Source organism: Fusarium keratoplasticum, chromosome 6 (genome assembly GCF_025433545.1).
Source record: "Fusarium keratoplasticum isolate Fu6.1 chromosome 6, whole genome shotgun sequence".
Lineage (NCBI taxonomy): Eukaryota > Fungi > Ascomycota > Sordariomycetes > Hypocreales > Nectriaceae > Fusarium > Fusarium keratoplasticum.
In genome coordinates this window covers 1,890,112-1,915,294 of record NC_070534.1, presented here as the reverse complement: position 1 = coordinate 1,915,294, position 25,183 = coordinate 1,890,112, and the positions used below count along the sequence as shown (strand labels likewise).

At 52.2% G+C, this 25,183-nt stretch overlaps 11 protein-coding genes across 11 annotated transcripts; 5 read left to right on the top strand and 6 right to left on the bottom strand.

The window, feature by feature from the left end:
- Window positions 1-392: 392 nt before the first annotated feature.
- NCS57_00855800 (D-ser-dehydrat domain-containing protein) lies at window positions 393-2,726 on the top strand (the record flags this gene model as incomplete). The annotated part of the gene is made up of 6 exons (XM_053058369.1): window positions 393-563; window positions 614-730; window positions 785-1,624; window positions 2,035-2,101; window positions 2,161-2,210; window positions 2,265-2,726. The coding sequence occupies 6 exons, from the start codon at window positions 393-395 to the stop codon at window positions 2,724-2,726; spliced, it is 1,707 nt and encodes a 568-aa protein (XP_052912200.1).
- A 494-nt stretch (window positions 2,727-3,220) lies between these two features.
- Window positions 3,221-4,278, bottom strand: NCS57_00855700 (Mitochondrial intermembrane space import and assembly protein 40; the record flags this gene model as incomplete). Its single annotated transcript, XM_053058368.1, has 3 exons — window positions 3,221-3,605; window positions 3,658-4,018; window positions 4,068-4,278. The coding sequence occupies 3 exons, from the start codon at window positions 4,276-4,278 to the stop codon at window positions 3,221-3,223; spliced, it is 957 nt and encodes a 318-aa protein (XP_052912199.1).
- An 811-nt stretch (window positions 4,279-5,089) lies between these two features.
- On the top strand, window positions 5,090-6,003 carry NCS57_00855600 (Thiamine pyrophosphokinase; the record flags this gene model as incomplete). The annotated part of the gene is made up of 3 exons (XM_053058367.1): window positions 5,090-5,222; window positions 5,291-5,361; window positions 5,422-6,003. The coding sequence occupies 3 exons, from the start codon at window positions 5,090-5,092 to the stop codon at window positions 6,001-6,003; spliced, it is 786 nt and encodes a 261-aa protein (XP_052912198.1).
- A 206-nt stretch (window positions 6,004-6,209) lies between these two features.
- NCS57_00855500 (Protein transport protein BOS1) lies at window positions 6,210-7,042 on the bottom strand (the record flags this gene model as incomplete). Its single annotated transcript, XM_053058366.1, has 2 exons — window positions 6,995-7,042; window positions 6,210-6,935 (listed from the first exon to the last, which is right to left on the bottom strand). The coding sequence occupies exons 1-2, from the start codon at window positions 6,995-6,997 to the stop codon at window positions 6,210-6,212; spliced, it is 729 nt and encodes a 242-aa protein (XP_052912197.1). The 5' UTR covers window positions 6,998-7,042.
- Window positions 7,043-7,493: 451 nt separating this feature from the next.
- Window positions 7,494-8,633, bottom strand: NCS57_00855400 (uncharacterized protein; the record flags this gene model as incomplete). The annotated part of the gene is made up of 4 exons (XM_053058365.1): window positions 7,494-7,674; window positions 7,757-8,332; window positions 8,390-8,467; window positions 8,521-8,633. 4 exons carry the CDS (start codon window positions 8,631-8,633, stop codon window positions 7,494-7,496), a joined length of 948 nt encoding a protein of 315 aa, XP_052912196.1.
- Window positions 8,634-10,168: 1,535 nt separating this feature from the next.
- On the bottom strand, window positions 10,169-11,367 carry NCS57_00855300 (PKS-ER domain-containing protein; the record flags this gene model as incomplete). Its single annotated transcript, XM_053058364.1, has 4 exons — window positions 10,169-10,357; window positions 10,409-10,779; window positions 10,830-11,039; window positions 11,088-11,367. The coding sequence occupies 4 exons, from the start codon at window positions 11,365-11,367 to the stop codon at window positions 10,169-10,171; spliced, it is 1,050 nt and encodes a 349-aa protein (XP_052912195.1).
- A 503-nt stretch (window positions 11,368-11,870) lies between these two features.
- On the bottom strand, window positions 11,871-12,980 carry NCS57_00855200 (uncharacterized protein; the record flags this gene model as incomplete). Its single annotated transcript, XM_053058363.1, has 3 exons — window positions 11,871-12,088; window positions 12,132-12,361; window positions 12,415-12,980. The coding sequence occupies 3 exons, from the start codon at window positions 12,978-12,980 to the stop codon at window positions 11,871-11,873; spliced, it is 1,014 nt and encodes a 337-aa protein (XP_052912194.1).
- A 1,054-nt stretch (window positions 12,981-14,034) lies between these two features.
- Window positions 14,035-15,621, top strand: NCS57_00855100 (MFS domain-containing protein; the record flags this gene model as incomplete). The annotated part of the gene is made up of 1 exon (XM_053058362.1): window positions 14,035-15,621. The coding sequence occupies one exon, from the start codon at window positions 14,035-14,037 to the stop codon at window positions 15,619-15,621; it is 1,587 nt and encodes a 528-aa protein (XP_052912193.1).
- A 377-nt stretch (window positions 15,622-15,998) lies between these two features.
- Window positions 15,999-18,791, top strand: NCS57_00855000 (AB hydrolase-1 domain-containing protein; the record flags this gene model as incomplete). The annotated part of the gene is made up of 5 exons (XM_053058361.1): window positions 15,999-16,311; window positions 16,359-16,394; window positions 16,442-16,926; window positions 16,976-17,746; window positions 17,916-18,791. 5 exons carry the CDS (start codon window positions 15,999-16,001, stop codon window positions 18,789-18,791), a joined length of 2,481 nt encoding a protein of 826 aa, XP_052912192.1.
- An 89-nt stretch (window positions 18,792-18,880) lies between these two features.
- Window positions 18,881-19,852, bottom strand: NCS57_00854900 (Abhydrolase-3 domain-containing protein; the record flags this gene model as incomplete). The annotated part of the gene is made up of 1 exon (XM_053058360.1): window positions 18,881-19,852. The coding sequence occupies one exon, from the start codon at window positions 19,850-19,852 to the stop codon at window positions 18,881-18,883; it is 972 nt and encodes a 323-aa protein (XP_052912191.1).
- A 1,039-nt stretch (window positions 19,853-20,891) lies between these two features.
- Window positions 20,892-24,945, top strand: NCS57_00854800 (uncharacterized protein; the record flags this gene model as incomplete). Its single annotated transcript, XM_053058359.1, has 3 exons — window positions 20,892-21,248; window positions 21,296-24,363; window positions 24,414-24,945. 3 exons carry the CDS (start codon window positions 20,892-20,894, stop codon window positions 24,943-24,945), a joined length of 3,957 nt encoding a protein of 1,318 aa, XP_052912190.1.
- Window positions 24,946-25,183: the final 238 nt, after the last annotated feature.

Sequence of the window (25,183 nt, the reverse complement as noted above, 5' to 3'; positions counted from 1 at the left end):
AATTCAAGAGTTAAAAGAATATTCAATCAGCTTTCCATAAAACAACTCAATTGACTGAACCTGGTAAACACCTCAAACAGCGGCCCCATCGTTATCGAGCGTGTTTCCCGCGGCGAATCAAACACTTTACCGCGGTGAGTTAGTAATCGGCCCTACATCTAGACACCGCCAGCGCAACTACTTGACCCATGGCCTCCTCACTTTGAGGAACGCGACAATTCACGCATTCAATTATTCTTCTCCTTTACTTGTAGAACATCAAGATCCGAGAGCGTTGTGCTTTCAGTTCAAGCTGCGGCATATAGAGCGTCGACTCCCCCCTCCTCAACCCCACGTCCAACTCAACCATCATCCTCATCCAACATACACAAAGCTCATTCAAGACTTCAATCATGGATCACTCACTCGAAAACTACAAATCCTACATCGGAAAGCCCATTTCCGAGCTCCCCACGCCATCCCTCGTCATCAATCTCCCCGTCCTCAAGCACAATGTCGATACCCTACACCGCGACGTCGAGAAGCTCGGCATCGGTTTCAGACCTCATGTAAAAACGCTCAAGGTATGTTTTACAAGCAATTGACCACTCCAGAAAGCTTACCGGTTCTGTAGTCCCTCGAGGTGACGAGGATGATGCTCGCGGGCGGCAAATACAGGGGTATTGTCGCCTCCACCATTCCCGAGATCCAGGGTGCCCTGCCCCTGGTGAAAGAGGGCATCCTAGACGAGGTAAGGATTCCCCGCAAAGTAGCAAGATGGAGGAGAAACTGAGTGAGTACACAGTGTCTCTACGGTCTTCCTGTCTACCCTAGTGTTCTGCCAAGACTGGTTGAGCTCCGAAAATCACTACGCATCCTCCTCATGGTGGACAATGAGCAGCAAATAGCGCTCCTCGAGCAGTCGGACTTGAGCAAACAGCCCTGGGACATCTTTGTCAAGCTAGATGTCGGCTCGCACCGAGCGGGGGTGGAGACCAACAGCCAAGCCCTCCATAGCCTGGTAGAGCGCGCCGAAAAGTCATCGGCAGTTAGCATCTACGGATTTTACTGTCACGCCGGACACTCGTACGCGGGCAGGTCGCGAAACGAAGCTGAGGAAACCCTCAACGTTGAAGTGTCGAGCGTGCTCTCGGCAGCCAAACTCCTCCCCTCAGATCGCAACATCGTCATCTCGGTGGGCAGCACACCAACAGCACACGTAGTGGAGAGCCTCAAGGCTTCGTTGCCAGCCAACATCAAGCTCGAACTCCACGCAGGCAATTTCCCCAGCAACGACCTTCAGCAAGTATCCACGGGGCTGGTGACCGAAGCCCAGCAAGCCGTCTCGGTGGCGGCCGAGGTGTGCAGCGTGTACCCGGAGAGGAACGAGGCGCTCGTCAACGCGGGCGTGATTGCGCTGTCGCGCGAGGCGAGCGCCTTCACCGGATTCGGCCGCGTGGTGGGCAAGCAGGCGTGGGGCGTGGTGCGACTCTCGCAGGAACACGGCATCTTGGGCACCAGCGAGGAGGGACGAAGGGTCGAGGACGACTTCGAGGTTGGGCAGCGGGTCGAATTGTGGTGCAATCACGCATGCATCACTGCGGCGGCGTTTTACGTGTATTATGTCGCTGATGAAGAAGGGATCGTGAGAGAGGCATGGATTCCATGGAAGGGATGGTAGAGGTTAGACACACAGCCAATATGAGTCAGCACTCAATTGCTCAAAACCCGAGGTTAGCAAACACAGAATTGGATCAAACCTCATCATGACCACGGATTATCCAATTGCGCCTTTTAATTCGTCCCTTTTTCTTGTTCCTGGACTCCAATTGCGACTAAAAATCCTGCTTTGTCCATCTCTTTTCCTCTCCATCCCGACCAGAGTGGGTCTCGAGCCGCATACGTCATCGCCTGCCGCGGTAGCTTCAAAAGTGCGGGCGGTTCGTGATCAGCGTCACATGCGGCGCCATCTTCTGCTCTCCTCCATCCATCCATTTTCCTCCTCTCACCACTTCTCGGCTTCTCTTCTGTCGGTCAAACTGCTTCATTCCATAGTCTTGCGAGACAATACCACTCTCAGTAATCACCCTCAACACCTCTCCTCACATCACACAAGTCATCAGTAAGTTTCGACGTCATAGTTACATCCTCTCGGCCGAGAACAGTCACTAACCCCTCCAGTGTCTTACGCCGACGTTGCTGCCAGCGGACCCAAGCAGTCCCCCCAGGACGTGAGTTTTGCTTCGAAACCCTCAAAGTCATGATCTCCAGCTAACCCCTCCAAGGCTGCTGCTCCTCAGCCTCCTGAGATCATCTCCACTGAGTCCGCCTCCACCGCTTCCCTCATCGACGTTGACCTGCCGTCTGTGCACACCGTCAACTCCGAGTTCCTCGACCAGCCCGTCAAGACCGAGACCCAAGCGGCTCGCATCGAGAGAGAAGAGGAGGCTCGTGAGGAGAAGCGAAAGCGTGACGCCGCTGCCGCCAAGGCCCGCCAAACCGACAACTGGCTGATCCGGCAATTTTCTCGTCTTTCCGATGGCAGCGCTACCGGCCTTGTTATTGCCAACTTTGCTACCGTTGTCGGCCTGAGTGCGTACCTGGGCTACAAGGGCTGGGGTCTGTACGAGAAGGGCAAGCTTGACTGGAAGGCCGTCGGCATCGGTGCCGGTATCCTCGCCAGTGTGAGCGCGGCGGAGGGTGTCCTTGGACGGTATCTGTACAAGGGCAAGAAGGGTGGTTCCTAGAGGGGCCCCGAAGAAAACGACATAATGAAGCGAAGCGAGGAGTATATGAACCTCCTAGGTAGCCAGGGGACAAGGCTACTGTGCCTGGTGGCGCGCATCTATCTCCCTGCTAAGAGCTGGTGCGAGGATGCGTGACATGTCTCAGTTTCTTGTTGCATTGTTTGGCACTGTTTGATAGTGTCTTGATACCGGCTTATTACCCATCTCAATCAATACACGCACAGGCACAATAATTGTAACACAGCTACCACACCAGAGTGAAAATGAACTAAGATGAAGCCGTACCTATGACGAGATATTGTCACTTCGCCAATTGAGAATGTGAGATGTGATCACGTCTATTACATATTCATGGCGTTTCTGTTCCGTCCTCTTCATGATACAGCGTTGGTACAGAGATGGGCGTCTATCCGCCTATGCCAAGATCCCAGATATCTTACAAAACGTACATCGCCAACACATCGCTCCATAGTTTTTTTTACACCCTTTTTTTTTTACTTCTTCTGCTCGGCCTTCTTTCGTGCAGCCTCCTGCTCAAGAATCTTAATCTCTGCATTCGCAGCAGTTGCGTCGTGGGATTGCAGAGGCTCCGACTCCAAGGTCTTCCTGGGCACCTCAACCTTGGGCTCTTCTGGCTTCTTCTCCTCCTCGGGCTTCTTTTCTACGGGAGCAGCCTCGGGCTGGACCTTTGGTGACTCCTTCTGAGCCTCTTGGGGAGGAGGCGTTGGTGTGGATTGGGCGATGGGCTCGGCGGAAGTCTTTTGGGCATCGGGGGCGGGCTGCTCGTCGCCAAAGTCGGGGGTAGGGGCACCGTCCTCGTCGTCGGCTAGCTCAGCGCCATAAATCTCGGGGTACTTCTTGAAGCACTCTTGCATGCCCCTAGCAAACCATTAGCATACCTCCAGGCATATCTCATGAACAATTCACATACTGGAACTTGTCGATGCAGTCCATTCCCTTGGGCTCCTCAGTTGAGAACACGAAGCAACTGAAGGCAGTCTTGAACTCCTCGCCGCAAGGTCCATGAGCCATGCCACCCAGGCAAGGGCAGTCCCAGTTGATCTCTCCAGTCTCGGGGTTAAAGGCGCCCTGCTGGCCGGCCTCCTCCTCCAATGCAGCGGGTGATCCATCGGCGGCTACTGTGCTCTGTGCACCAGTCTCGGGCTCGGGCGATTCGGCGGGCTTCTTTTCGGGGCTCTGCTTCTTGATCTGTTTCCGCTTCTCCTCGAGAACGGAGTCGACTGTGGGAAGATCATCGTCGGAAAAGGCAGCGGGTGCGGCAATCTTTTGTGCTAGCGCAAGGTCAGTCGCATGCCCTTGTACCAAACCATTGATACTCACAAGCAGCCTCCTCAGCAAAGACCGGGCTGGTGTTGTAGTAATACACAGCCGCAGCGGCCAGACCCAATCGCGCAACGGAGCTCTTCCATGTCCGGGACTTGTCGGCAGGAGCAGCAGTAGAAGCGAATCGTCTCGGAGCGGCGCGGAGGGTGCTGGAGCGCAGACTAGCAATTACAGGCCTCGAGGCCGATCGCAAGGTTGTACGATACATGGCGATAATACGTCTACAGGATGTGAAGAAGAAACGAAAAGGAAAGGCTCAAGCTCGAAATCAAGACACGGAGGAGGAATTGGTCAGCAAAACCCGGAGCCCGGTGGAGCAATTCGAATTGATGGATGATGCTTGGAAATGTTCGCCGAGATTCCGGCTGAGGGAAAAAAAAGTTGCCGTGATTTAGCCGCCGAGATTCTCCGATAAGATATGATAACGGCTGTTGAAGGTGATCATGAGGTTGCTTGCTAGATGAATTGCACCATATTTTAGAGATATATATCTACCAAATGCTTTCTATTTGATAATAATCACTTCTTAGCAGCTCTGTTACTTTTCAGCACCAACAATTACACCATCTCTCCTCGCTTCACCTTAGCTCTGCCTTTCACCCGTCTGGATCTTATCAGCCGTCAATACTCCCCCACATCTGAGCTAGGAGGCGTCCACTCATTTCTGATCATTGCCTCATTCAACGCCTCGACACAAAATAAAGGGAGCTTTTGGGGTAGCCCGTGGCTTGATTTTTCTGGCTGGAGCCGGGTCGTTGTGCCATCAAAGCTTAATTAGCACAAAAGTCAGTCAGCTGCTCTCTGCCCGTTGAGAAGCCAAAGAGAGCTTGTCGCACAGGAAACGAGGGGAAGGGCCTTTGTCTCGCATTCATCCATTCTCCCTCTCTCTCTCTCCCTCATCATATTCACCGGCAGAGACCAAAAAGCAAATACAGTCACGTTTTATTGCCGACGAGTCGCTCATCAAGGGGGATCATCAGACCACCTCGCCCTCCACCTCACACATCACATCTCACACCATGGCATCTCAGACGTTCGAATGGCGGCCCGCGAAGCTGCTGCAGGAATACGACAGTCCTCAAGACTTTGCTCTACTCATCTTGAACCAGCCTTTGAAGAATGGAGTTAACCTGCGCAAGCTCTGGAAGAACTGTACGTAGCTTTATTGATCGCTCATGTTGCGCTACATGGCTCCCATGTGCGGTGCTAAGTGAATACAGCTTCGGTGAGAGTGGCAGCCGATGGCGGAGCCAACCGACTCCACAAGCTCTCATCCTTCCACGGCAAATACGTACGTGTATCATGAGATGGATGGCCCTTGGGGCCCGAGTATGGTATTAACTCCTCCTAGTCCAACCTCCAGCTCATCATCGGCGACCTCGACTCTCTCACCCCAGCAGTTCGCAATTTCTACTCTTCCCAACCGTCGCCTGCAACCGTCATCCACGACGCCGACCAAGAGTCAACCGACTTTGGCAAGGCCATCAACTGGATTCGAAAAGAGTACCCCAACGGAATCGATATCGTCGCTCTCGGGGGCATCGGCGGTCGCGTTGACCAAGGCCTCTCGCAGCTTCACCACCTCTACCTCTTCCAGACAGACCCAAACTACGCCTCTGGCAGAATTTACCTCCTCTCCGGCTTCAGCCTCACCTTCCTGCTCAAGCCCGGCACGCACAACATCCAGGTCCGCGAGGACGGCGAGGAGGACTCCTTTGGCAAGCACGTTGGCATCATCCCTCTCAAGGAGCCCGCCAACATCACGACGCATGGCTTCGAGTGGGACGTGACCGACTGGCACACCGAGATTGGCGGACGCCTCAGCACGAGCAACCACATCCTGCCCGATGTGCAGGTCGTGCAGGTCACGACGGACAAGGACGTACTCTTCACGGTGGCGCTCAAACAGGGCGAGGGTGAAGACCACGACTAGTAATGAATGCAATGCATAAACTGAAAGCTCAAATATTCTTGGCCTGGACTCAGTACTTGATACGCTTCGAGGTGTGGTATGACATGACCAAAACAAACTCGCCCAAAAAAGAAGTCAACTCCTGAGCGCCAACGCTGATGCCTTGATGCTGTACAATGCCAGTAGACATATACTCTCTCAACCCATCCCAGCACCGCCTTCCATCATCATCGCAAGAAATGAAGTACCAGCCAGCAGAACAGGAAGAAGATGACCACTCCGGCAAAGAAGATCCATTTATCCTCGCGCGCGCGCCGCTCGACCATGCGAATGGTGTCTCCACTAACACCCAGAGTGTTGGCCACATTGTAAAGTCGCTTCTGTGTGTTCTTCATCATCTCGCGTTGCTGGCCAAGGTCGCCAAGAACTGCCTGCCCACGGGCTATGTAGTCATCCAGCGCCTGATTCGTGTTTGCAAAGAAGTTTTGCTCTCGGAACGCATGCGCCTCACGCATCTCGTCGGGGGAGCCAGTCGTCAAGGGGCCGCTAGGATGGGATGAGTGTCGAGGTTGAAAAGTAGATTGCGTTGTCGTAGTAGCATTCGCATAAGGATTTTCGGGTGTCGCATTGTACGGTCTTCGCCCGAGTAGTTCTGTGCGATTGGCCTGATGCTGTGCGTCTTCGCGGACCTTCTTTAGCGAATCGACTTGCGATCGAAAGTCGGACAGGTCCTCGCGGAACCTCTTTACTCGCTCGAATGCCTCATCCTGCTTTTTGGGTACGATCTCCTGGCGCGCGAGGCTCTGATACTCGTCGAGGGTCTTGGTGAAGGAGGCGATCGAGGCAGACACGTTGCCGATCTCAGCTGGAGATGCTTGGGGTTTGGTGTTGAGGTTGGAGAGCTCCGCGCGGAGAGACTTGCTCTGCCGCAAGGCAGAATTATACGAGATATTCTAAAAGCGCATATTAGCAAGGCGATATCCTCGAGAGAACCGAGCGCTCTTTTTCTTACCATGATGAAATTTGTGTGGACATGAACAGCTTGCAAGTACACGATAGCTGACGACAGGGGCCGCCATCATGATTTCCACGTCTTCACATGATAAGGCCAGATCTCGCGGAAGCGGAACAACGCACTTTCCGCCTGAGCTGCCAAGTCGCTTACCCTACACACTTGCACCTTCCATGATCGACATTCTTGCAGCATTTCTGTTGCTGCTACTTCACTCTTTAATAAATTTCAATCTCTCATCTTGGTACTGTTTTCAGAAGGCTTAATTGAGGGGGTAGATTAAGTTTTAGTAGGCACAACGGTGGGAAAGACTGGAATCCTATCCCGAGCTACCTTGCAATAGTTCACTCAAATCCACCCTTATGAAAGTGACTCAAAGAGCGATACTTGTGTGTAGAATGCCGGCTATTTTTTACGAGAACGGGAGCTTTATTGCATAAAGGTTCAACTACTCCGATGCTTCCAACCTTGGCAGACAATTTGCCCAAGACCCAACCTTTTAATAGTATTGACTCAGTCGAAGCTCTACCAATTGCACCATATGAAGCGCAGACCTGATGCTAGGACAGTCTTCGCTCCATGGTTCTAGAAGCTTTATCGTCTGATGCAGGAGGTTGTAAATATCACTGCCGATGAACTCGAGTAACACGTTTGAACGTGTCGCAATAGAGAGTGTGAGGCTGTTTGTTAGACAACTGCATTCTTAAATTAATAACCTGCGTATAAATCTATACCAATGAGCTTTGGTTTTGAGGAACTCACCACTGAGCGACGCTGTATGTGTACGGTGTTCGATGGGAGAGTATATACTCTGCAGTCATGATGAACAGGCGACTGGCATTTAAGCAAACTTGACACATCTCCAACACTGAAGGAGGAACTTGGTCAGCAACCTCGTCATCCATGGATGTGACGTGGATCACAAATGCTCGAAAGATGACTTGTTTAGCAGACCAGTAACGCAGCCTCAAAAGAGATGCAAGTTTGTCACCGCTTGGAGAGCCCCCAAGGTTCGGCTTGATGATCTCGGGGAGTGAATTGTACCAGGTTTCAAGTTGGTGGTCAAGTTCACTGCAGACTCTAACCAGTGATGCATCTGGGTGTAGTATGGATGATTGGTCCTGACCTGAGGCACTCGGGTTGCCTCCCGTGTAAATGGTCAGATTATCCGTGAAAAAGAGACTGTGGTGAATGCGGTTCAGCAATAGTCTGGCTGAAATTTCGGCGAGGACATAGAGATGACTGGGGCAGGCAGGGCCTCCGTAATTCGGGAACGGCAGTTTGTCGACAAGAAGTTCGATTCCGCTTCTTGGTTGGTTAAACTCGGCCAGGATATCACTAGATAGGAACATTAGCATTGATGTCTCATGATAACTCAGGCCTTGTCCTGCATACCTCTCCAAAATGAAGGATACCCAACTCAGTCGTGTGAGGGTTTGGACCTGTGTATCCTTGGACGAGAAGTCTTGACATCTAGGATCCAAAGTTAGTAAAATTCCCTTGAGTGAATCCGCCGGTGGCTTAACTGGTTCAAAACTTGCTGGATACTCGTTGAAGCCATGTGAACGAGTCGCCAAGCCATCAGGGGGTCAACCGTATAGGTGAAATAAAGGGCACACAGGAGCAATGCCTGGGACATGACGACGTCTCCACCGAACGATACCATCCAAGAGGCAAACAATATGCGCAATGCTCTTTGCATGAGGGTGTTGCCAATGGTACTGTCTGGGTTGCTGGATCCCGGTGAGGTTGATCTACTAACGTCCATTGGGGAGCTATCGCCTTGGCGAGGTGGCGTCCCGACTGGAGCTGAAACTGTTGAGCCCAAAGCCAATACAGCCATGACAAGAGCAGATTTGGAGTCAGAGCCGAAACCCTGGCTCCTTACCTCTCCGCACTGCGCTCTGAGTTCATGGTCGTTGAGAAAAGGGTGAAATGGTTGAACTATGTCGAAAAAGACGTTGACATAAGAATCCCAAGAGGACTTGTCGATATTGGGATGCTCGCTCAAGGAGTTTGTGGATCCTTCCAGCAGAAAATGTGCAGTAGTGGTACGTGGGCGAGCATTTTCAAGCCCGAAAAAATAGTCTTCCGGATAGTCACCAGTCAAACGTGCTATTTGGGGCAAGAGAAGAAGGTGGCTTGCACTCGTCCGATGCTTTGGCGGTATTGTAATTGGGGGGAGGTTTTCATCTTGGTTGCTTAGAAACCTCGTCTCTGATGTCTTACCCGCCAAGAAAGGGGCAATGTGAGATATGGCATCGCCGGAGGTAAGAGGAGACTCATTGTTCGACGTTGTGCTTGCTGGCTCCGTTCTGGGCAATGAAGCCGAGGTAGGTGATGTTTCAGATCTCCTTTCCAAAGCGGATATCGATGCCGAGTGTTGGTTGAGAAGAGCTTCGATGGCACTGAGACGCTGTAGGAGAGCTGACTGTGTCACAGGACCTTCTTCACTGTCAAAAGCTTAGTCATTTGATGTTCAAAGAAGCGGTGCTAAACTTGTATCCTTACTCTTGTGGCTCGGCCTCGGTATAAACACATTGTTGCCCCTTTTCACGGCACGTGTTGCATTGTGGTTGGCGACCGTCACATCGCCTTTTTCTTTGATACAAAGACAGCATGTTAGATAATGCCTCTCACACCAAAGAGCCATCCATAAACTCACCGCTGACGACAAAAGGTGCATGCTATTGCAGTCCGCCTCGCTGAAGGGGCCATTATCAAGCAGCTGCACGCTATCGCATCCAAGTGGGTGTGGCCAGTTGCAGCAACACAGTTATGATGCGGTTTGATCTTGTCACAGGTACATACGACCACAGCCTTTAGAGAACTCGGGATCCCGTCCGCTCTCCCATAGATAACCTGAAGAGCGCCCGAGTAGTAGTCAGGTCGGTGACGACTGGCGAATGCCGGGTGTTGTATGTTTCTTTTTGTGTCCCTTTTTTAGCCTCAGTGCGGTCAAGCCCCCTCAAGTGGGCATTGCTCATTACTCAGCAGCCAAGTTCGCCATTTGCCGGTAGTTGTTCCTCAGCTAATTCCAGGTTACTACCACTTTCAGATTTGAAAATCAAACCTATGCTAAGCAGTACTATTTGAAGTCAGATAGTAAAGAAAGCCAATTTTAAGTAAAGAAAAAAATACAGCCGTCTCGCTAATTCATAGCACCTTCTAAGATTATCCCTCAAGATCATATACGACTTTGTATCCAGAGATTTTACCATCCCTGTAAGCCTGAAAGCCCTCTGTGATCCCATCGAGCCCATTGATAACCCATGGAGTATTCGGACGGATTTTGTTCTCAGACAGTAGGCAAGGGAGCTCTTCATAAAATTCAGAAGCAAGCTGGTGATCCTCCTCAGAAGCCTGAACGGGAGTATTAGAGCAAAGTCCAGAAATCATTCGAGAAAAACTGACCGGGAAAAGAGTTGCGCCCATCTGGTGGTCCTTGAGAAACGAGGTAAACACAAGAACCGACGTCACCTTTGTCCGCGCTGTGACCTTTCCAGTGAACTCCTTTCCCGGACGGACGGTGCATAAAACACCCCCTGAATCACTCATGGCTCGAGATGCCCTTCCGGACGAGCTTTCAGTCCCGATGGTGTCAAAGATGTACTTGATATCAGGAAGAGCCTTTCGGATCTTCTGAATTACGTCAGGATCTTTGTAATCGAAGATGTATTTGGCTCCATGAGAGTGAAGAAGTGGGAAATGTCGTGGACTGCACACTGTCGCAACTTGAAAACCGAACAGGGCCGCAATCTGAACAGCGTAGAGCCCAACACTAGCTGATACCTGAATGTCAACGTAATTCTGTAAACCGTGGGGATTTGCGTACTGCTTCCTGCCCAAATGAGCAATTGCACATCTGACCCTGCAGTTCGGTCAATGGCAAGGCTCTGGGACCGAAATAAGGCCAACCAAGCTGTCGTAGCTGCCAACGGGACAGTGACGGCCTGCTCGAGAGGGATGTTGTCAGGGACTTTGAAGCAGATCTTCTCGTCAGCAAGTGTGTATTCACTGTAGGCTCCTTGGCCTTCGATCTCGCCTAGCGATGTCAGTTAAGTAGCAACTTTATCAAATAGCCAATACATACCTCCCCAGATAAGGCCGGCGATGGTGTCTCCAACCTTCAAGCGCGTGACATTACTTCCAAGGGCTTCGACCTTTCCGGTAAAGTCACAGCCTAAAACAGCGCCGTTGCCGAAAATCTTGTTATCGAAACACAGCACATCCGTTGGGTTTTGTGCTGCGGTAAAGACCTTGACAAGTGCTTGGTTTGGACCGGGTTGAGGCATGGGAAGCTGCTCCTGAACCAGAGAGAGCTTCCCTGCGTGATCTCTGACTACCAAGGCTTTTCGGGTCTGTGTGGGCATGCTTAAAAAGCGAAGAGCTCGGGTTGGTCTCATAGTTGAGAGAAAAGGAGTTGTGTGAGCTGAAGGTCAACTCGTGGGCCATGGTTGCAGTTAAATAAAAATGAAGGAAGTCTCATGATTTGTAATGTTGGTAGAGCTTTGGGAGTCAGGAGTGCTTGAGAAGAGAAGAGCAGTGGGGTTCCACCTAGGTTGATGCCATCGTGGATAACCTCATGCATGAGCTCGGCGGGCGGGCGGGCGGGCCGCCCGCCTCGTTCCACCACGACGATCCACTTCGTATGCGATGAGTTCGAATAGGAAATCTGACGCTACTATTCTCCGGGCCGTCTAATTGGTACGGACTCGTTAGTTACTATTCATAATGGCGTGTGGATCATGACCAAGGTACTGTTCCGCTGCTATGATCCCTCTGTTGGGCGAATGGTTTCATGAGCAGTTGCTGAACTAGCTGGAGGCTCTCCTTGGGCTTTGGTTCCCATTATCAACCCACATTCCCAGAAACACTATTCATCCTTCAGCCTCAACTCTGGTCCCTCAACCGCTTTCTCTAACTGGATCATCTTACCATCGACATTCTGACCAGCTTTACGAGTCACCATCAAGTAGTCCCTCGACTTGGCATCAAACCCGTTAAGAAGAATCTCAAGGGGCTCAGACTTAAACGTCTCAAGCTCAATCCCTCGCGACTCCATCACAACCCAGCCGGAAAACAAAATCGCAGCTAACAACAGTACTATAGGCTCGGAAATCAACGGCCAACGTACCCTGATGTATTCCCTGATAACATCGTAAACGAACACTCTGGCCATGATATTGGAGGGTGTATGGTAGTTCAGCATACCATTCACCAACGTCAAGCCCATGGCTACGCATCATAGATGCGCCACTCTCAGCAGTCGAGGACATCTTGCCCACATATTGAACCAGTCCCTGAAGGAATGGGTCAATGGCGAGCAACGCGACTGTGATGCCGGCTCCAAAGCATACCCAATGCCTAATTGAGTTAGTTTGGGGCAGGTAAGAGCATGGTTTTCAATGTGTACATGCCTGAATTTCAACTTCCACATCCACATCAGAGTGAGGCTTCCCAATGGACCACGGCCAGCTTCTTCGATGGCCACGAACGCAGACCGTGGACCCTGTCTCTTGAAAAACCAGGCCCATTTTCCCTGACCAAGACAGGTGCCAACTACAAACGCGAGAGGTGTCTTGATGATGACTAAAAGAAGGGACACCACCTTGTTGAGGGACAGCGGTAGAGTCCAGGTCGAGAGTGGTTGGCCATCCTGACGAGCAAGGAGGATGATGAGAGCACTGAGAGAGACTGCGCTGGAAATCAGGGCCAATAACTCTAGATTCCAGTCCGAGATCAGATTTCGTAGGCCTTTGGCATGTTGCACAGGATTCTCGGGCAAATCTTCAATGTCTTGCTCCTCAGCTGAGTATGAACGCGCTCGGAGCGACAAAGAAGTCTCGCTCGAACTACTTCCCAGAGGTTGTAAAGTGAGGCCACCAGACCCATTAAGAAATGTTGTGGAAAGGTCGTGGTCATCGTCAGTTATAGGTGAAACTGGTCGAGCCATCAGACTATCAGTGCTGGCTGATTCGGGCATGGTGGGCAGCTTAGGTGGGTAGAGCAAGTTAATAATGCCATGAGAGGAGGCTTGATATTTATAAGCGGCCTTCTTAACTCATTATTTCTCACATATACAAGTGTGACAGTACACAAAACGCTCCGCCTTGTCTCAGCGCATCGATTTGTTGAGGCTGAGGTGAGTGGCTCGGGTGCAAACGTATTGAGTATCACGTTACACCAGTCTAGATATGAGCGTGGCACGGTAGCTGTATCTAGGTAGGCTTACTGGGCCTGGAAGCGAATCCAAGTCGAGATCGAGCTACAATGGGGAAGTTTCACTCAGGTCGCGTGAGAGAGGAGTCAGCCTCATGTGTATGTACAGGCAATCAGACCGTTGGTGTTCTCAGCTTTACAGCATCCTTTGGCGAGTGATGTCTTGGTTGTTTTAAACAGCTTTATAAAACATGTTAATTCTGTCGAACGGTCACCTGCAGGTAAATATACGCGAATAATCGTCTATATAGGCAGACCTTGACAGAGCATTGGGCCTTGAAAGGGGATCTGGAACGGGCGCAGTAAAGCATCTTCAACCCATGGATAAAGGAGCCCATTGCCAAGCGAAATGAACAAGGTACATCCTCAAGTTCTTATGTGATCCTGTGTCCTGTGCTTTTACCATCTGCCTTTCTACCACACCGACAAGGGCATGTATCAAAAGTCCAAGACGACGAGAGAATGCGCGTCATACGAGACGAGCGACAGCCCGATCAACGCATCAATCACCACTCAGTTATATTAGTCTCGGAAATATCACATCTATCTCCATTGCCTACAGCCAATCCGACACCATTTAATGCTGCAAGTCGATCAGGAGCGTGTGTTGATTTGTCCATGACTCCCCATTTTGCCGACGTCGGTGCCGATGGGGTGTGAATTAACCCACTTATGACACCCATGAGGACGGACTTTCATCTTTTTCCTGAACACCGCCTTATTATTTATATGGCTTGATCTCTTCTCTTTTTCTTGAAAACACTGACTGGGATGGTATGAATTGATCATCTTGACTCTATCTTTGCATTCATCAGACCATGAGTGCTTCTTCGACATGTACCGATCGCCACCCTGGCGAAGACGAGGAGCAACCTCCCCCTATGACCCAAGATCTGGAGAAACAACCTGAATCATCAACTGAAGATGCACCTCCTGCCTATTCAATCTTTACGACATGGCAAAAACGCTTCATCGTGTTGGCAGCAGCCTCTACCGCCCTGTTCTCCCCCATGACGGCCCAGATCTACTTCCCAGCCTTGCCCGCCATCGCCAAAGACCTGGACGTGACCATCTCGCAGGTCAACCTCAGCGTCACGACTTACATGATCTTTCAGGGTGTCACGCCCATGTTTATTGGATCTCTGGCTGATAGTGGTGGGAGAAGACCTGCATATGTTGTCTGCTTCACCCTCTACATCGCTGCCAACATTGGACTGGCGCTTACACCCAGCTATGGCGCCCTTTTGGGTCTGCGGTGTCTTCAATCCGCTGGCTCTGCAAGCACAGTTACTTTATGCTACGCCGTCGTCGCAGATGTCATCACCTCTGCAGAAAGAGGCCAATACATTGGCCTGACTGCTGTACCTGTCGTCCTTGGCCCAGCTCTAGGCCCTGTCATCGGTGGCCTTCTCGCCCAGTACCTTGGCTGGAGATCCATCTTCTGGTTCCTCACAATCTTTGCCGGAGTAGCCATCGCCCTCGTCGTCATATTCTACCCAGAAACATGTCGTCGCATCGTGGGCGACGGTTCAATCCCTCCACCCCCTGCGTATCGGTCTTTGTGGCAGATACTAAAATCCCGACGGACTCGGATGTCAGCAGCCAAGCCCGACCTCAGCCGCCAAGCTTCTCACGGCTCTAAAAAGGAAAAGACATTTAAATTCAAGGCGCCAAATGTCCTCGAGTCGGTTTTGATGCTGTTTGAGAAAGAGACGGGTCTGTTGCTTGGCTTCAGCAGTTTGTGCTTTGCTGGCTTTTACTGCATTGCTACAGCCATGCCCACTCTATTCTCGAGGATCTACGGCTTCAACGAGATCCAAAACGGTCTCATGTTCCTTCCAATTGCAGCTGGTTCTGTAATCGCATCATTCATCGCTGGTGCTTTCACCAACCGCAACTTCGAGCGTCACTGCATCAAGCTGGGCATCCCCTACGAGAAGAGCCGTCAGCCAGACCTTTCAGGCTTTCCAATTGAGCGCGCTCGACTCGAAATCGGTTTCCCACTCATGCTCATGTCAATCGTCATGCTCATCGGCTGGGGTTGGGCAGTTGACGCCAAGACGCACGTCGCCGTGCCCTGCGTGCTAAGCGGCCTGATGGGAGTTGGCATCGTGGGCTTCAATAACACAACCAGCTCACTACTAATTGACATTCACCCGGGAAAGCCAGGGACCGCGAGTGCCGCCAACAATCTGACTCGATGTCTGATTGGAGCTGGAGCTAGTGCCGCGATCGTTCCCATGGTTGATGCTTTGGGTGTGGGTTGGGCGTTTACTCTGGTGGCAGGGATACTGTTACTTGGGTGCCCAGCCATGATCCTCCTGATGGCTCGGGGGATTAAATGGCGAGAGGAGCTGAGGATCAAAAAAGAGAAGAAGAGGAAAGCAAAGGAGGGACAGGAGTGAACTGAGTTGACCTATAGGCGAAAGTTGGTTAATGGTGACATGTATAGAGAGAGGATGCATCGGTTATAAGTCGAGCGCCTTGTGGGCAGGATCTGATGGTTACTTGGGCAATCTACTGGTAAACGGTGGCCCATGTCAAATAATTGGCAATAAAAGTTAGGCTCGATACTATTTAATTATTCAAATTTAGTCATAAGTACAGTTTCTCATTACAATCTTTCCCCTTGTGTAAAACTGGCAGTGTTCTTCTGATGGTGGCTTACCCATCTGGTGAATGTGGGGTCTGAGCTCAACTTTTTCGCACAGAATTTCCCTTGGTCAACAAACAATCACGGTCTTAAATACGAGCTCGCCGTGATGCTTTGCTCGCTAATATCATGGCTTTCTCACTTTTCTTCGCCTGGGTGACGCTTCTATGCAGTCTCATAGCCCAGGTACTCCTCAAGATCGTGTTCACCCTCGTTGTGCTACTGGCTTCAATCGCCGTCTACCGATTGACATTTCACCCACTTGCACATATCCCTGGACCCAGGCTGGCTGCTATATCCAGCTTCTGGCACGCATACCATGCGAGAAATGGGCGCATGGCTCATCTTGGAAAGATTTTGCATTCGCGATACGGGCCTGTTGTACGCGTAGGCCCAAACGAAGTGTGGTTCGACACCAAGGAGGCTTTTCAGGCCATCTACAGTATGTCGCACCCAAGTTCATGAGAGCCTCAACTGACGCTTAAGTAGGCAGTGGCAGCGGATATGAAAAGTCGGACTTTTACTGTTTGTTCCAAATCATCTTCGTCATCGATCATGACTGACTTTCGCAGTGGCCACCAGCCTGAGCAAACCTCGCATTGACTGGCACCTCAACCCTCACTTTCCCGACACACTCGACCTTCTCTCGGAACGGGATGTGAGGCGGTACCGAATTCAGCGCCGCATGATTGGCCCTGTTTATCAGACGTCCAATCTCCTGCAATACGAGGCTGCTATTGACGATGTCATTAACCGTGCCATCGCCAAGCTGAAGAGCTTCAAGGGCGCTCCAGTCGAGCTGAATGAGTGGATGCACATCATTGCCGTGGAATGTCTTGGGTCCGTTGTCCTCTCATGGTCGCCCGGAATGCTCAAGAGCGGCACTGATTGGGGATCGGGCTCGCATGCCTATCACGGCTGGAGACGGAAGAGTGTCTTTGGCCTCTTCCCTACAATTGTCAAGCTCGAGTTTCTGTCCAAAACGGTCGGTCGGCTCTTCAGCTCGGCTTGGGGCGTCAATTTCAAGACACCGAAGAACTTCAAGCCATTCTTTGTCGTGAGTTCATCGCTTTTGACCTTTGGACTCAGACCTGATGACTGGACAGGATGTTGGCAAGCGAGTCTCTCGACGTGTCAACGCAGCCAGAAGACCAAACCCGCCCAAGGACAGCCGCCAGGATCTCCTTACAGATCTCATTCGGCTTCACAAGGTCAGGCCCGACTTTACTGACAATTACCTGCGCAAAATGGCCGTGACAAACTTCGGTGCTGGGCATGAGACCATGGCGTCCACTCTGACCTCCATCATGGCTGTGCTAGGTTCTCTTCAAGATGTCCAGGCTCAAGTTTCCCAAGAAGTGCTCGCCACGGCAGACTCAAGCCAATATTCTACCGCTACCCGTCTCCCGATAATGCAGGCTCTCATCAAGGAGGTCAAACGGCTATACCCTGTTATCAGCATGTCCCTTCCACGAAAGGTTCCCAAAGGCGGTCTTCACCTTCACGGCTTCTATTTCCCACCCAATACAACTGTAGGGTGCAATCCAGTAGCCTTGCACCGAAATACAGACGTCTTCGGTCCCGACTCTCACCTCTTCAACATCGCTCGGTGGCTCAACGTAGACCCCGACACGTCTCGCAACATGGAACGAGTCAGCCTTAGCTGGGGCGGCGGTTCAAGATCCTGTCCTGGGCGGCATTTGGCTGAACTTGTGGTCTTTAAACTTGTCCCATCTCTAGTGAAAGAGTTTAAGATTGAAGCTGTTCTGCCGCCTGAAGACGAAGGTCGCTCATATTTCTTGTCCATGTTGACGGGAGTCAAGACACGATTTATCGACCGACAAGCAGCGGACTCAACGACCGAGACCCAGAATCCGGTTTCTTGACCTAAATCAAGGAAGGCGGGGCTCTTTTGACTGTCCATGGCGCTTATCTGTGCCAAGAAGGATGGCAGTTGCGTCTTCGAGTGCGCCCTTCACACGACACCACATCAATTATTAATCCGCTACTATAAGTTCAGCCGCTCGCTCTGCTCCAAAACATCAGACAAGCAATATCCCAAAGCATTCAATCATGGTTCAGCCTATCGTCACAGAAAACGCCCTCATCAGAGGTAGCCGTATCGCCTATGGCGTCTACGGCACCGGCACTCCAGTCGTCCTCCTTCACGGAACTCCCTCTTCATCTCTCATCTGGCGAAACGTCGTCCCCAAGCTCGTCGAGAAAGGCTTCAAGGTGCACGTCTTTGATCTCCTTGGCTTTGGCCTTTCTGAGCGCCCCTGGGACTCTGCCGTGGACACGTCCATGACAGGACAGGTTCCCATTCTGGAAGGTCTTCTATCATTGTGGGGACTGGACAAGACTCATATCATCGCCCATGACATTGGAGGTGGTATCGCTCAGCGGCTGGCCGTGTTCTCACCAGAGAGGGTGCTGTCGTTGACACTCATCGACGTGGTGTGCTTCGACAGCTACCCCTCGAAGCGGACCAAGCAGCAGATGCAGAAGGGCCTCGAGTATCTCATCAAAGTGAGCGACAACGATCATCGCGCTCATTTTAGAGAGTGGCTGCTTCAAGCTGTCAAGAACCCTGCCAAGTTCGAACAATCGAGTTTGGACTCCTACTTGGAATACATCTCCGGCCCCATCGGCCAACCGAGCTTGTTTGAGCATCAGGTTCGACATTATGATCCTAAGCACACGATGGAAGTGGCCCCTCGCCTTGGTGAGCTGGAGAAGATACCTGTGCAGTTGATTTGGGGCGCGGATGATTCCTGGCAGGTCGTTGACTGGGCTCATAAGCTCCATGAAGCTATTCCGGGATCTGAGCTCAACATTGTGGAGGATGCAGGGCACTTTTCGCTGGAAGACCAACCTGAAAGGATTTCTGAGCTTCTTCTATCATTTCTGAACAAGCACTGATTCTCATGTTTCATGGGAGGGTCTGTTTGGCAAGCCCAGGCTCAATACTCACGCGGCGATACATGTTACTGTCTTACATAGGCTATCAATTAAAATTCCTTCATGGCATCTACTCTAGCCTCCGTTGCTCTCACATGCCACTTTGTCCCAGCTCCAAGAAACTCAAACACATGTGGCACTCCGGGCCAGACGTGAAACTCGACCTCGACATCATCCGCGAGCAGCCTCCTGACAAACTCCAGGTTCTCCTCCCGAAACACATCCAGCGTTCCGACGTCTACATATGTGGATGGTAGGCCCTTGTACGTCGTAGCTCTCGCTGGGGCAGCATACGGAGAGACATCCGCCTCGGGCTTCCCGGCCTTGTCCTCGCCGACGTAGGCCGCCCATGCCAGTTCGTTGTGCTTGGGGCTCCATGTGACAAATTTGAGAAACTCAGTGTCCTTGTCATGCCGTGTCCGATCATCGAGCTCGGGATATGTAAGAAGCAGCTTCGCGATCGGAGGCTGAAGCTCCCTGTCCCTAGCCAAGAGGGCCAGCCCGGCAGCAATGCCGCCACCAGCACTCTCTCCCTGAACGGCAACACGCTTGGGATCAATGTTGAGCTCCACAGCGTGATCCAGGAGGTACTTGAGAGCAGCGTAACTGTCCTCAACGGGGGCCGGGTGAGGGTGCTCGGGTGCAAGACGGTAGTCAACAGCAAAGATGGGACGATCGGCCGCAAGAACCTTGCTGGCGACCAGTCCAGCACAGGCATCTACACTTCCCGAGACGAAGCCACCGCCATGAATGGAAAGAATCGCAGGCAGAGGCTCCTTGGCCGAGAGGTGCTCAGGCTTGGCAAAGCGGCGGAGCAAGATCTTTGCACCATCATAACTCTGGATGGTGTAATCGGTCTGTTGGATGATTTCGGCCGAGGGCGCCTTGGGGAACATGTTTTCAAAGAGAGAGTCATTGTTCCGACGGATTTCCAAGGCAGTTTGAGGAGGGCCTGAGGGACGCTTGGATCTGAGAGGTTCCAATGCCTTGGCGAATTCGGGGTCGTATCTCAGAGTGGCCATTGTGTGGGATGTGAGTAGGTGATAAAAGCAAGCGATGGAAGTGAAGTTGAGATGAATTGTTGGGTTGGTATCTGAGATGAACAGGATCACCTTGGGCCATTATATAGACAACCAAGCCGGATTGATAGATGCGCATCAAATAGTAGCTAAACTAGTTGACGGATCAATCGCGAATCGTCCTAACTCATACCGATCTCAATTCCCACAATTGCAGGGGCCTCTATTGGCGGGTTCGTTTGGACATTGAATAGCTGACAGGGGTCGACCCTCAAGACCGTGAACTTTAACGTTGTTAAGCTGCTTCTCAATTCATGCGGTGGCTCAAGGGCGTTGAAATCACAGCGAGTTTGTTGGTGGCGTCTCTGAAGGATTGATAATGCAACAGTACTAAAAGATTATTCAGTGGAAACTCGTTACGCTCAGTAATCAAGTTCAAGTCTTGCGAAGCGAAGCCATTAACGTTCTCGCTTCGCGCATTGGCGAGATATCGCGAGGTGTTGTGTAAGCGGAGGCCACTCCGTGATTCCGCCCCGCTCCGCCATCCATGTTGGATACGAGTCCGGGATTCCGGGGGCGGAATGCTCAAGGACCAAAGTCTCCTTAGCTCGGCGAATTCAAACACGCGCTAGAGAATGACATTGTAAACCTCTCCTGAGAAGTCAGGTTGTGGTGTCGTGTCTTTAGAAGACCATGGACACGTTTGGAAATGGCGTGCGGCGTAGGAACAGATCAGATGGTGGACGGTGACATTTAAATCACGTGATGATATCGGTGCATGGCAAGCCCCGAGAGGCCGGACCGTCCGTCTCCACCATGAGAACGCATCGGCCAAAAAGTACAGATCGCGACTTGTGGCTTGGACTTGCACTCGACACGACAAATTGGCAGAGGCGGGCATCTTCCACCAACTCGCGGCGCGCCTCATTCGACTCGGCCATTCTTGGCTTCATCTAATCTATTCTCTTTCCTCTCTTGATTGTTGTCCATTTGATACTTCCCAGCAGAGAGAGACTCAACCGTCTCGTCCACTCCGCCCACGATGGCGCCCCTCGTCGACAACCCCCAGATAAAGCAGGCCGAGCTGTTGCGCCCGCTGCCCTTTCAGTTCCACGCCTACGTCTGGCCTTTCGCCATCATCTGGCCCATCTTCCTGGCCTTCTACTTGACACCCGACCTCTACGAGAAGCACATTGGCGCAGAGGAATGGACCGTCTTCTGGTGCGGTACCATCATCACCCTCCAGACCCTGACATGGCTCAGCACCCACTGGAGCGTCGGCCTTGAGGCCAGCTTCACGGCCTCCAAGGCCAAGGACATTGAGGATGCGCAGTTGATCAAGGTCATTCCCATCGCCAACGCCGGGTCTGCCGAGATTTGCAAGCTGGTTCGCGACAAGGTGGGGAGATTCTTCTGACCTCAATTTCCAAACTGTAACTAACATAGTCGACCCAGGCTGGCGGCAAGCTCAACACCTCGTTCCTCTTCCAGAAGCGCCGTTTCCTCTACGACCCCGAGACAAAGTCGTTTGGTACGCTCAAGTTCGACATCGACGCCGAGCCCAAGGCCACCATCGGCCACTTCCAGACCGCCAAGGGTATCCAGACCCAAGTCGAGTTGTCGCGCATCGAGCAGCACTATGGCCTCAACACCTTTGATATTCCCGTCCCTACCTTCACCGAGCTGTTCAAGGAGCACGCCGTTGCGCCCTTCTTTGTCTTCCAGATCTTCTGTGTTGGTCTCTGGATGCTCGATGAATACTGGTACTACTCGCTCTTCACTCTCTTCATGCTCGTCGCCTTCGAGAGCACTGTTGTCTGGCAGCGCCAGCGTACCCTTAACGAATTCCGCGGCATGAGCATCAAGCCCTACGATATGTGGGTGTTCCGACTTGGCAAGTGGACCGAGATCCAGAGTGACCATCTTCTTCCCGGCGATCTTGTTTCTGTTGGCCGAACCAAGGAGGACAGCGGTGTCGCCTGCGACATGCTTCTGGTTGAGGGAACCGCCATTGTCAACGAGGCTATGCTCTCTGGTGAGAGTACTCCTCTCCTCAAGGACTCGATCCAGCTTCGCCCATCTGATGTCTCCTTGGACACCGAGGGTCTCGACAAGAACGCTTTCCTCTGGGGAGGCACCAAGGTCCTCCAGGTTACTCACGGAAACCCCGATCAAGAGAAGCCCAAGCTCTCTTCCGGTGTTCCCCCTCCTCCTGACAACGGCGCCATGGCTATTGTGATGAAGACCGGTTTTGAGACTTCCCAGGGTAACCTGGTGCGAACCATGATCTACTCCACCGAGCGAGTCTCTGCCAACAACGCCGAGGCTCTCTTCTTCATTCTGTTCCTCCTCATCTTCGCCATTGCCGCCGCCTGGTATGTCTGGGATGAGGGTGTCCGCAAGGATCGCAAGCGCTCCAAGCTCATGCTGGACTGCGTCTTGATTGTCACCAGTGTCGTTCCTCCTGAGCTTCCCATGGAGCTTAGTCTTGCCGTCAACACCAGTTTGGCCGCTCTCGCCAAGCTTGCCATCTTCTGTACTGAGCCTTTCCGTATTCCCTTTGCTGGCCGCGTCGATGTGGCCTGCTTCGACAAGACTGGTACTCTGACTGGTGAGGACCTCGTTGTTGAGGGTATTGCCGGTCTTGCTCTTGGACACGATGAGATCAAGGACACCAAGGAGGCTGATGGCGCCCACTCCACCATGACTGCTGTCACCGAGGCCAGCCTGGAGACCAAGCTCGTTCTTGCCACTGCCCACGCCCTGGTTAAGCTTGACGAGGGAGAAATTGTTGGTGACCCCATGGAGAAGGCTACCCTTACTTCTCTCGGCTGGACTCTTGGCCGAAATGACACCCTCATGAGTACAAACAAAGCTGGCACCACCCACGGTACCGTTCAGATCAAGCGTCGATTCCAGTTCTCTTCGGCCCTCAAGCGTCAGAGTTCGGTCGCCATGGTTCACGGCAACGATATCAAGAATGGTCACAAGATTAGGGGCACCTTCGCCGGTGTCAAGGGTGCGCCTGAGACTATCCAAAAGATGCTTACCACTGTTCCCCACGACTACGAGGAGACCTACAAGTACTTTACTCGCAAGGGTTCTCGTGTTCTGGCCCTCGCCTACAAGCAGCTTACCCATGACTCCGAACTGGGCTCTGCTAGGATCAATGAACTGAAGCGAGAGAAGGTTGAGTGTGACTTGACTTTTGCCGGCTTCCTCGTGCTCCACTGCCCCCTCAAGGATGATGCCAAGGAAGCTGTTCAGATGTTGAACGAGAGCAGCCACCGTGTGGTCATGATTACCGGAGACAACCCTCTTACCGCTGTTCACGTCGCTCGAGAGGTCGAGATCGTTGACCGTGAGGTTCTCATTCTTGATGCCCCTGAGGACAACGCTGGCGGCGAGAAGCTTGTGTGGAAGAGCGTCGATGACAAGGTCAGCATCAAGGTTGATCCCTCCAAGCCCCTTGACCCCGAGATTCTCCGCACCAAGGATATCTGTGTTACTGGTTACGCCCTCGCCAAGTTCAAGGACCAGGCTGCCTGGAACTCTCTCCTCCGACACACCTGGGTCTACGCTCGTGTTTCCCCCAAGCAGAAGGAGGACATTCTTCTCGGTCTCAAGGATATGGGTTACTACACTCTGATGGCTGGTGACGGCACCAACGACGTCGGTGCCTTGAAGCAGGCTCACATTGGTATTGCCCTCTTGAACGGAACCCCCGAGGATCTTACCCGCATTGCCGAGCACGCTCGCAACAGCAAGATGAAGGAGATGTACCAAAAGCAGATCGAGCTGATGGCCCGCTTCAACCAGCCCCCTCCCCCTGTTCCCGCCCTGATTGCCCACCTGTACCCTCCTGGTCCCACCAACCCTCAGTTCCAGAAGGCCATCGAACGCGAGGCCAAGAAGAAGAACGTGACTCCCGAGGAGTACGCCAAGTCCCAGGGCCATGCTCTCGAGACCATCACCTCTCCCGGTGCCCAGCAGCTCATCAACTCGGACCCTCGTGCCGCTCGTCAAGCCGAGATCAACAACAAGGCCGCTGGATTCGCCGACAAGCTTGCGTCTGGTATGATGGAGGCTGACCTTGGAGATGATGAGCCACCTACTCTGAAGCTCGGTGACGCCTCTGTTGCTGCCCCTTTCACCTCGAAGCTGCGAAACGTCATTGCCGTGCCCAACATTATCCGACAGGGTCGTTGCACTCTCGTTGCCACCATTCAGATGTACAAGATTCTCGCCCTCAACTGTCTTATCACCGCCTACTCCCTGTCTGTCCTGTACCTCGAGGGTATCAAGTTTGGCGACACTCAGTACACCATCAGTGGTATGCTCATGTCCGTCTGCTTCCTGAGCATCTCTCGCGCCCGTGTTGTCGAGGGTCTGAGCAAGGAACGTCCTCAGCCCAACATCTTCAACGTTTATATCATTGGCTCTATTCTGGGACAGTTTGCCGTCCACATTGTCACCCTCATCTACATTGCACGCCTGTGCGATCGCCTTGACCCGTAAGTTGCCAACATTCATACATTTGTCTTCTCAAGCTAACATTTGATAGTCGCTCTGATGACATTGACCTCGAGGCCGAATTCTCTCCTTCTCTCCTCAACTCAGCTGTCTATCTCCTCCAGCTTATCCAGCAGATCTCGACATTTGCCATCAACTACCAGGGCCGTCCCTTCCGTGAGTCCCTCTCGGAGAACAAGGGCATGTTCTACGGTATCGTCGGTGTCTCTGGCCTGGCCTTTGCCTGCGCTCTCGAGCTCTTCCCCGACATCAACTCGGGCATGAAGCTTGTTCCCTTCTCGGAAGAGTTCAAGACCAACATGACGGCCGTCATGGTCATCGACTATGCAGCTTGCTGGATCATTGAGGTCGGCCTGAAGAAGTTCTTCAGCGACTACCGACCCAGAGATATTGCTGAGCGAAGACCCGACCAGCTCGCCCGAGAGGCGGTTCGACGGGCTGCCGCTCAGAAGAAGAAGGAGGAGGAAGATGAGAAGAAGAGGATGGAGAAGGTGGCCGAGTTTGAGAGGAAGGTTGAGGAGCGGAGGAGAAAGATTGAGGAGTGGAGAGCGGCCAGGGCTTAAGTGGACGCCGTGTTACATAGTAATGGGCATTCCATGGTATGATGAGGGTTTGATGGTTTAGATTTGTGAGGGTTTAGACATGAGTCGACATACACTAACTAGACGGAGGACGATGAGAGGTGCAGATGGAGGATGGGTGGTGGGGGTGTGTTGTATAATATTGATGGAGTTGTGATAGACTTGATCATGAAACATAGCCAATCTTTTTTTTTTTATAAATACCTGTTCCAATCGCCTG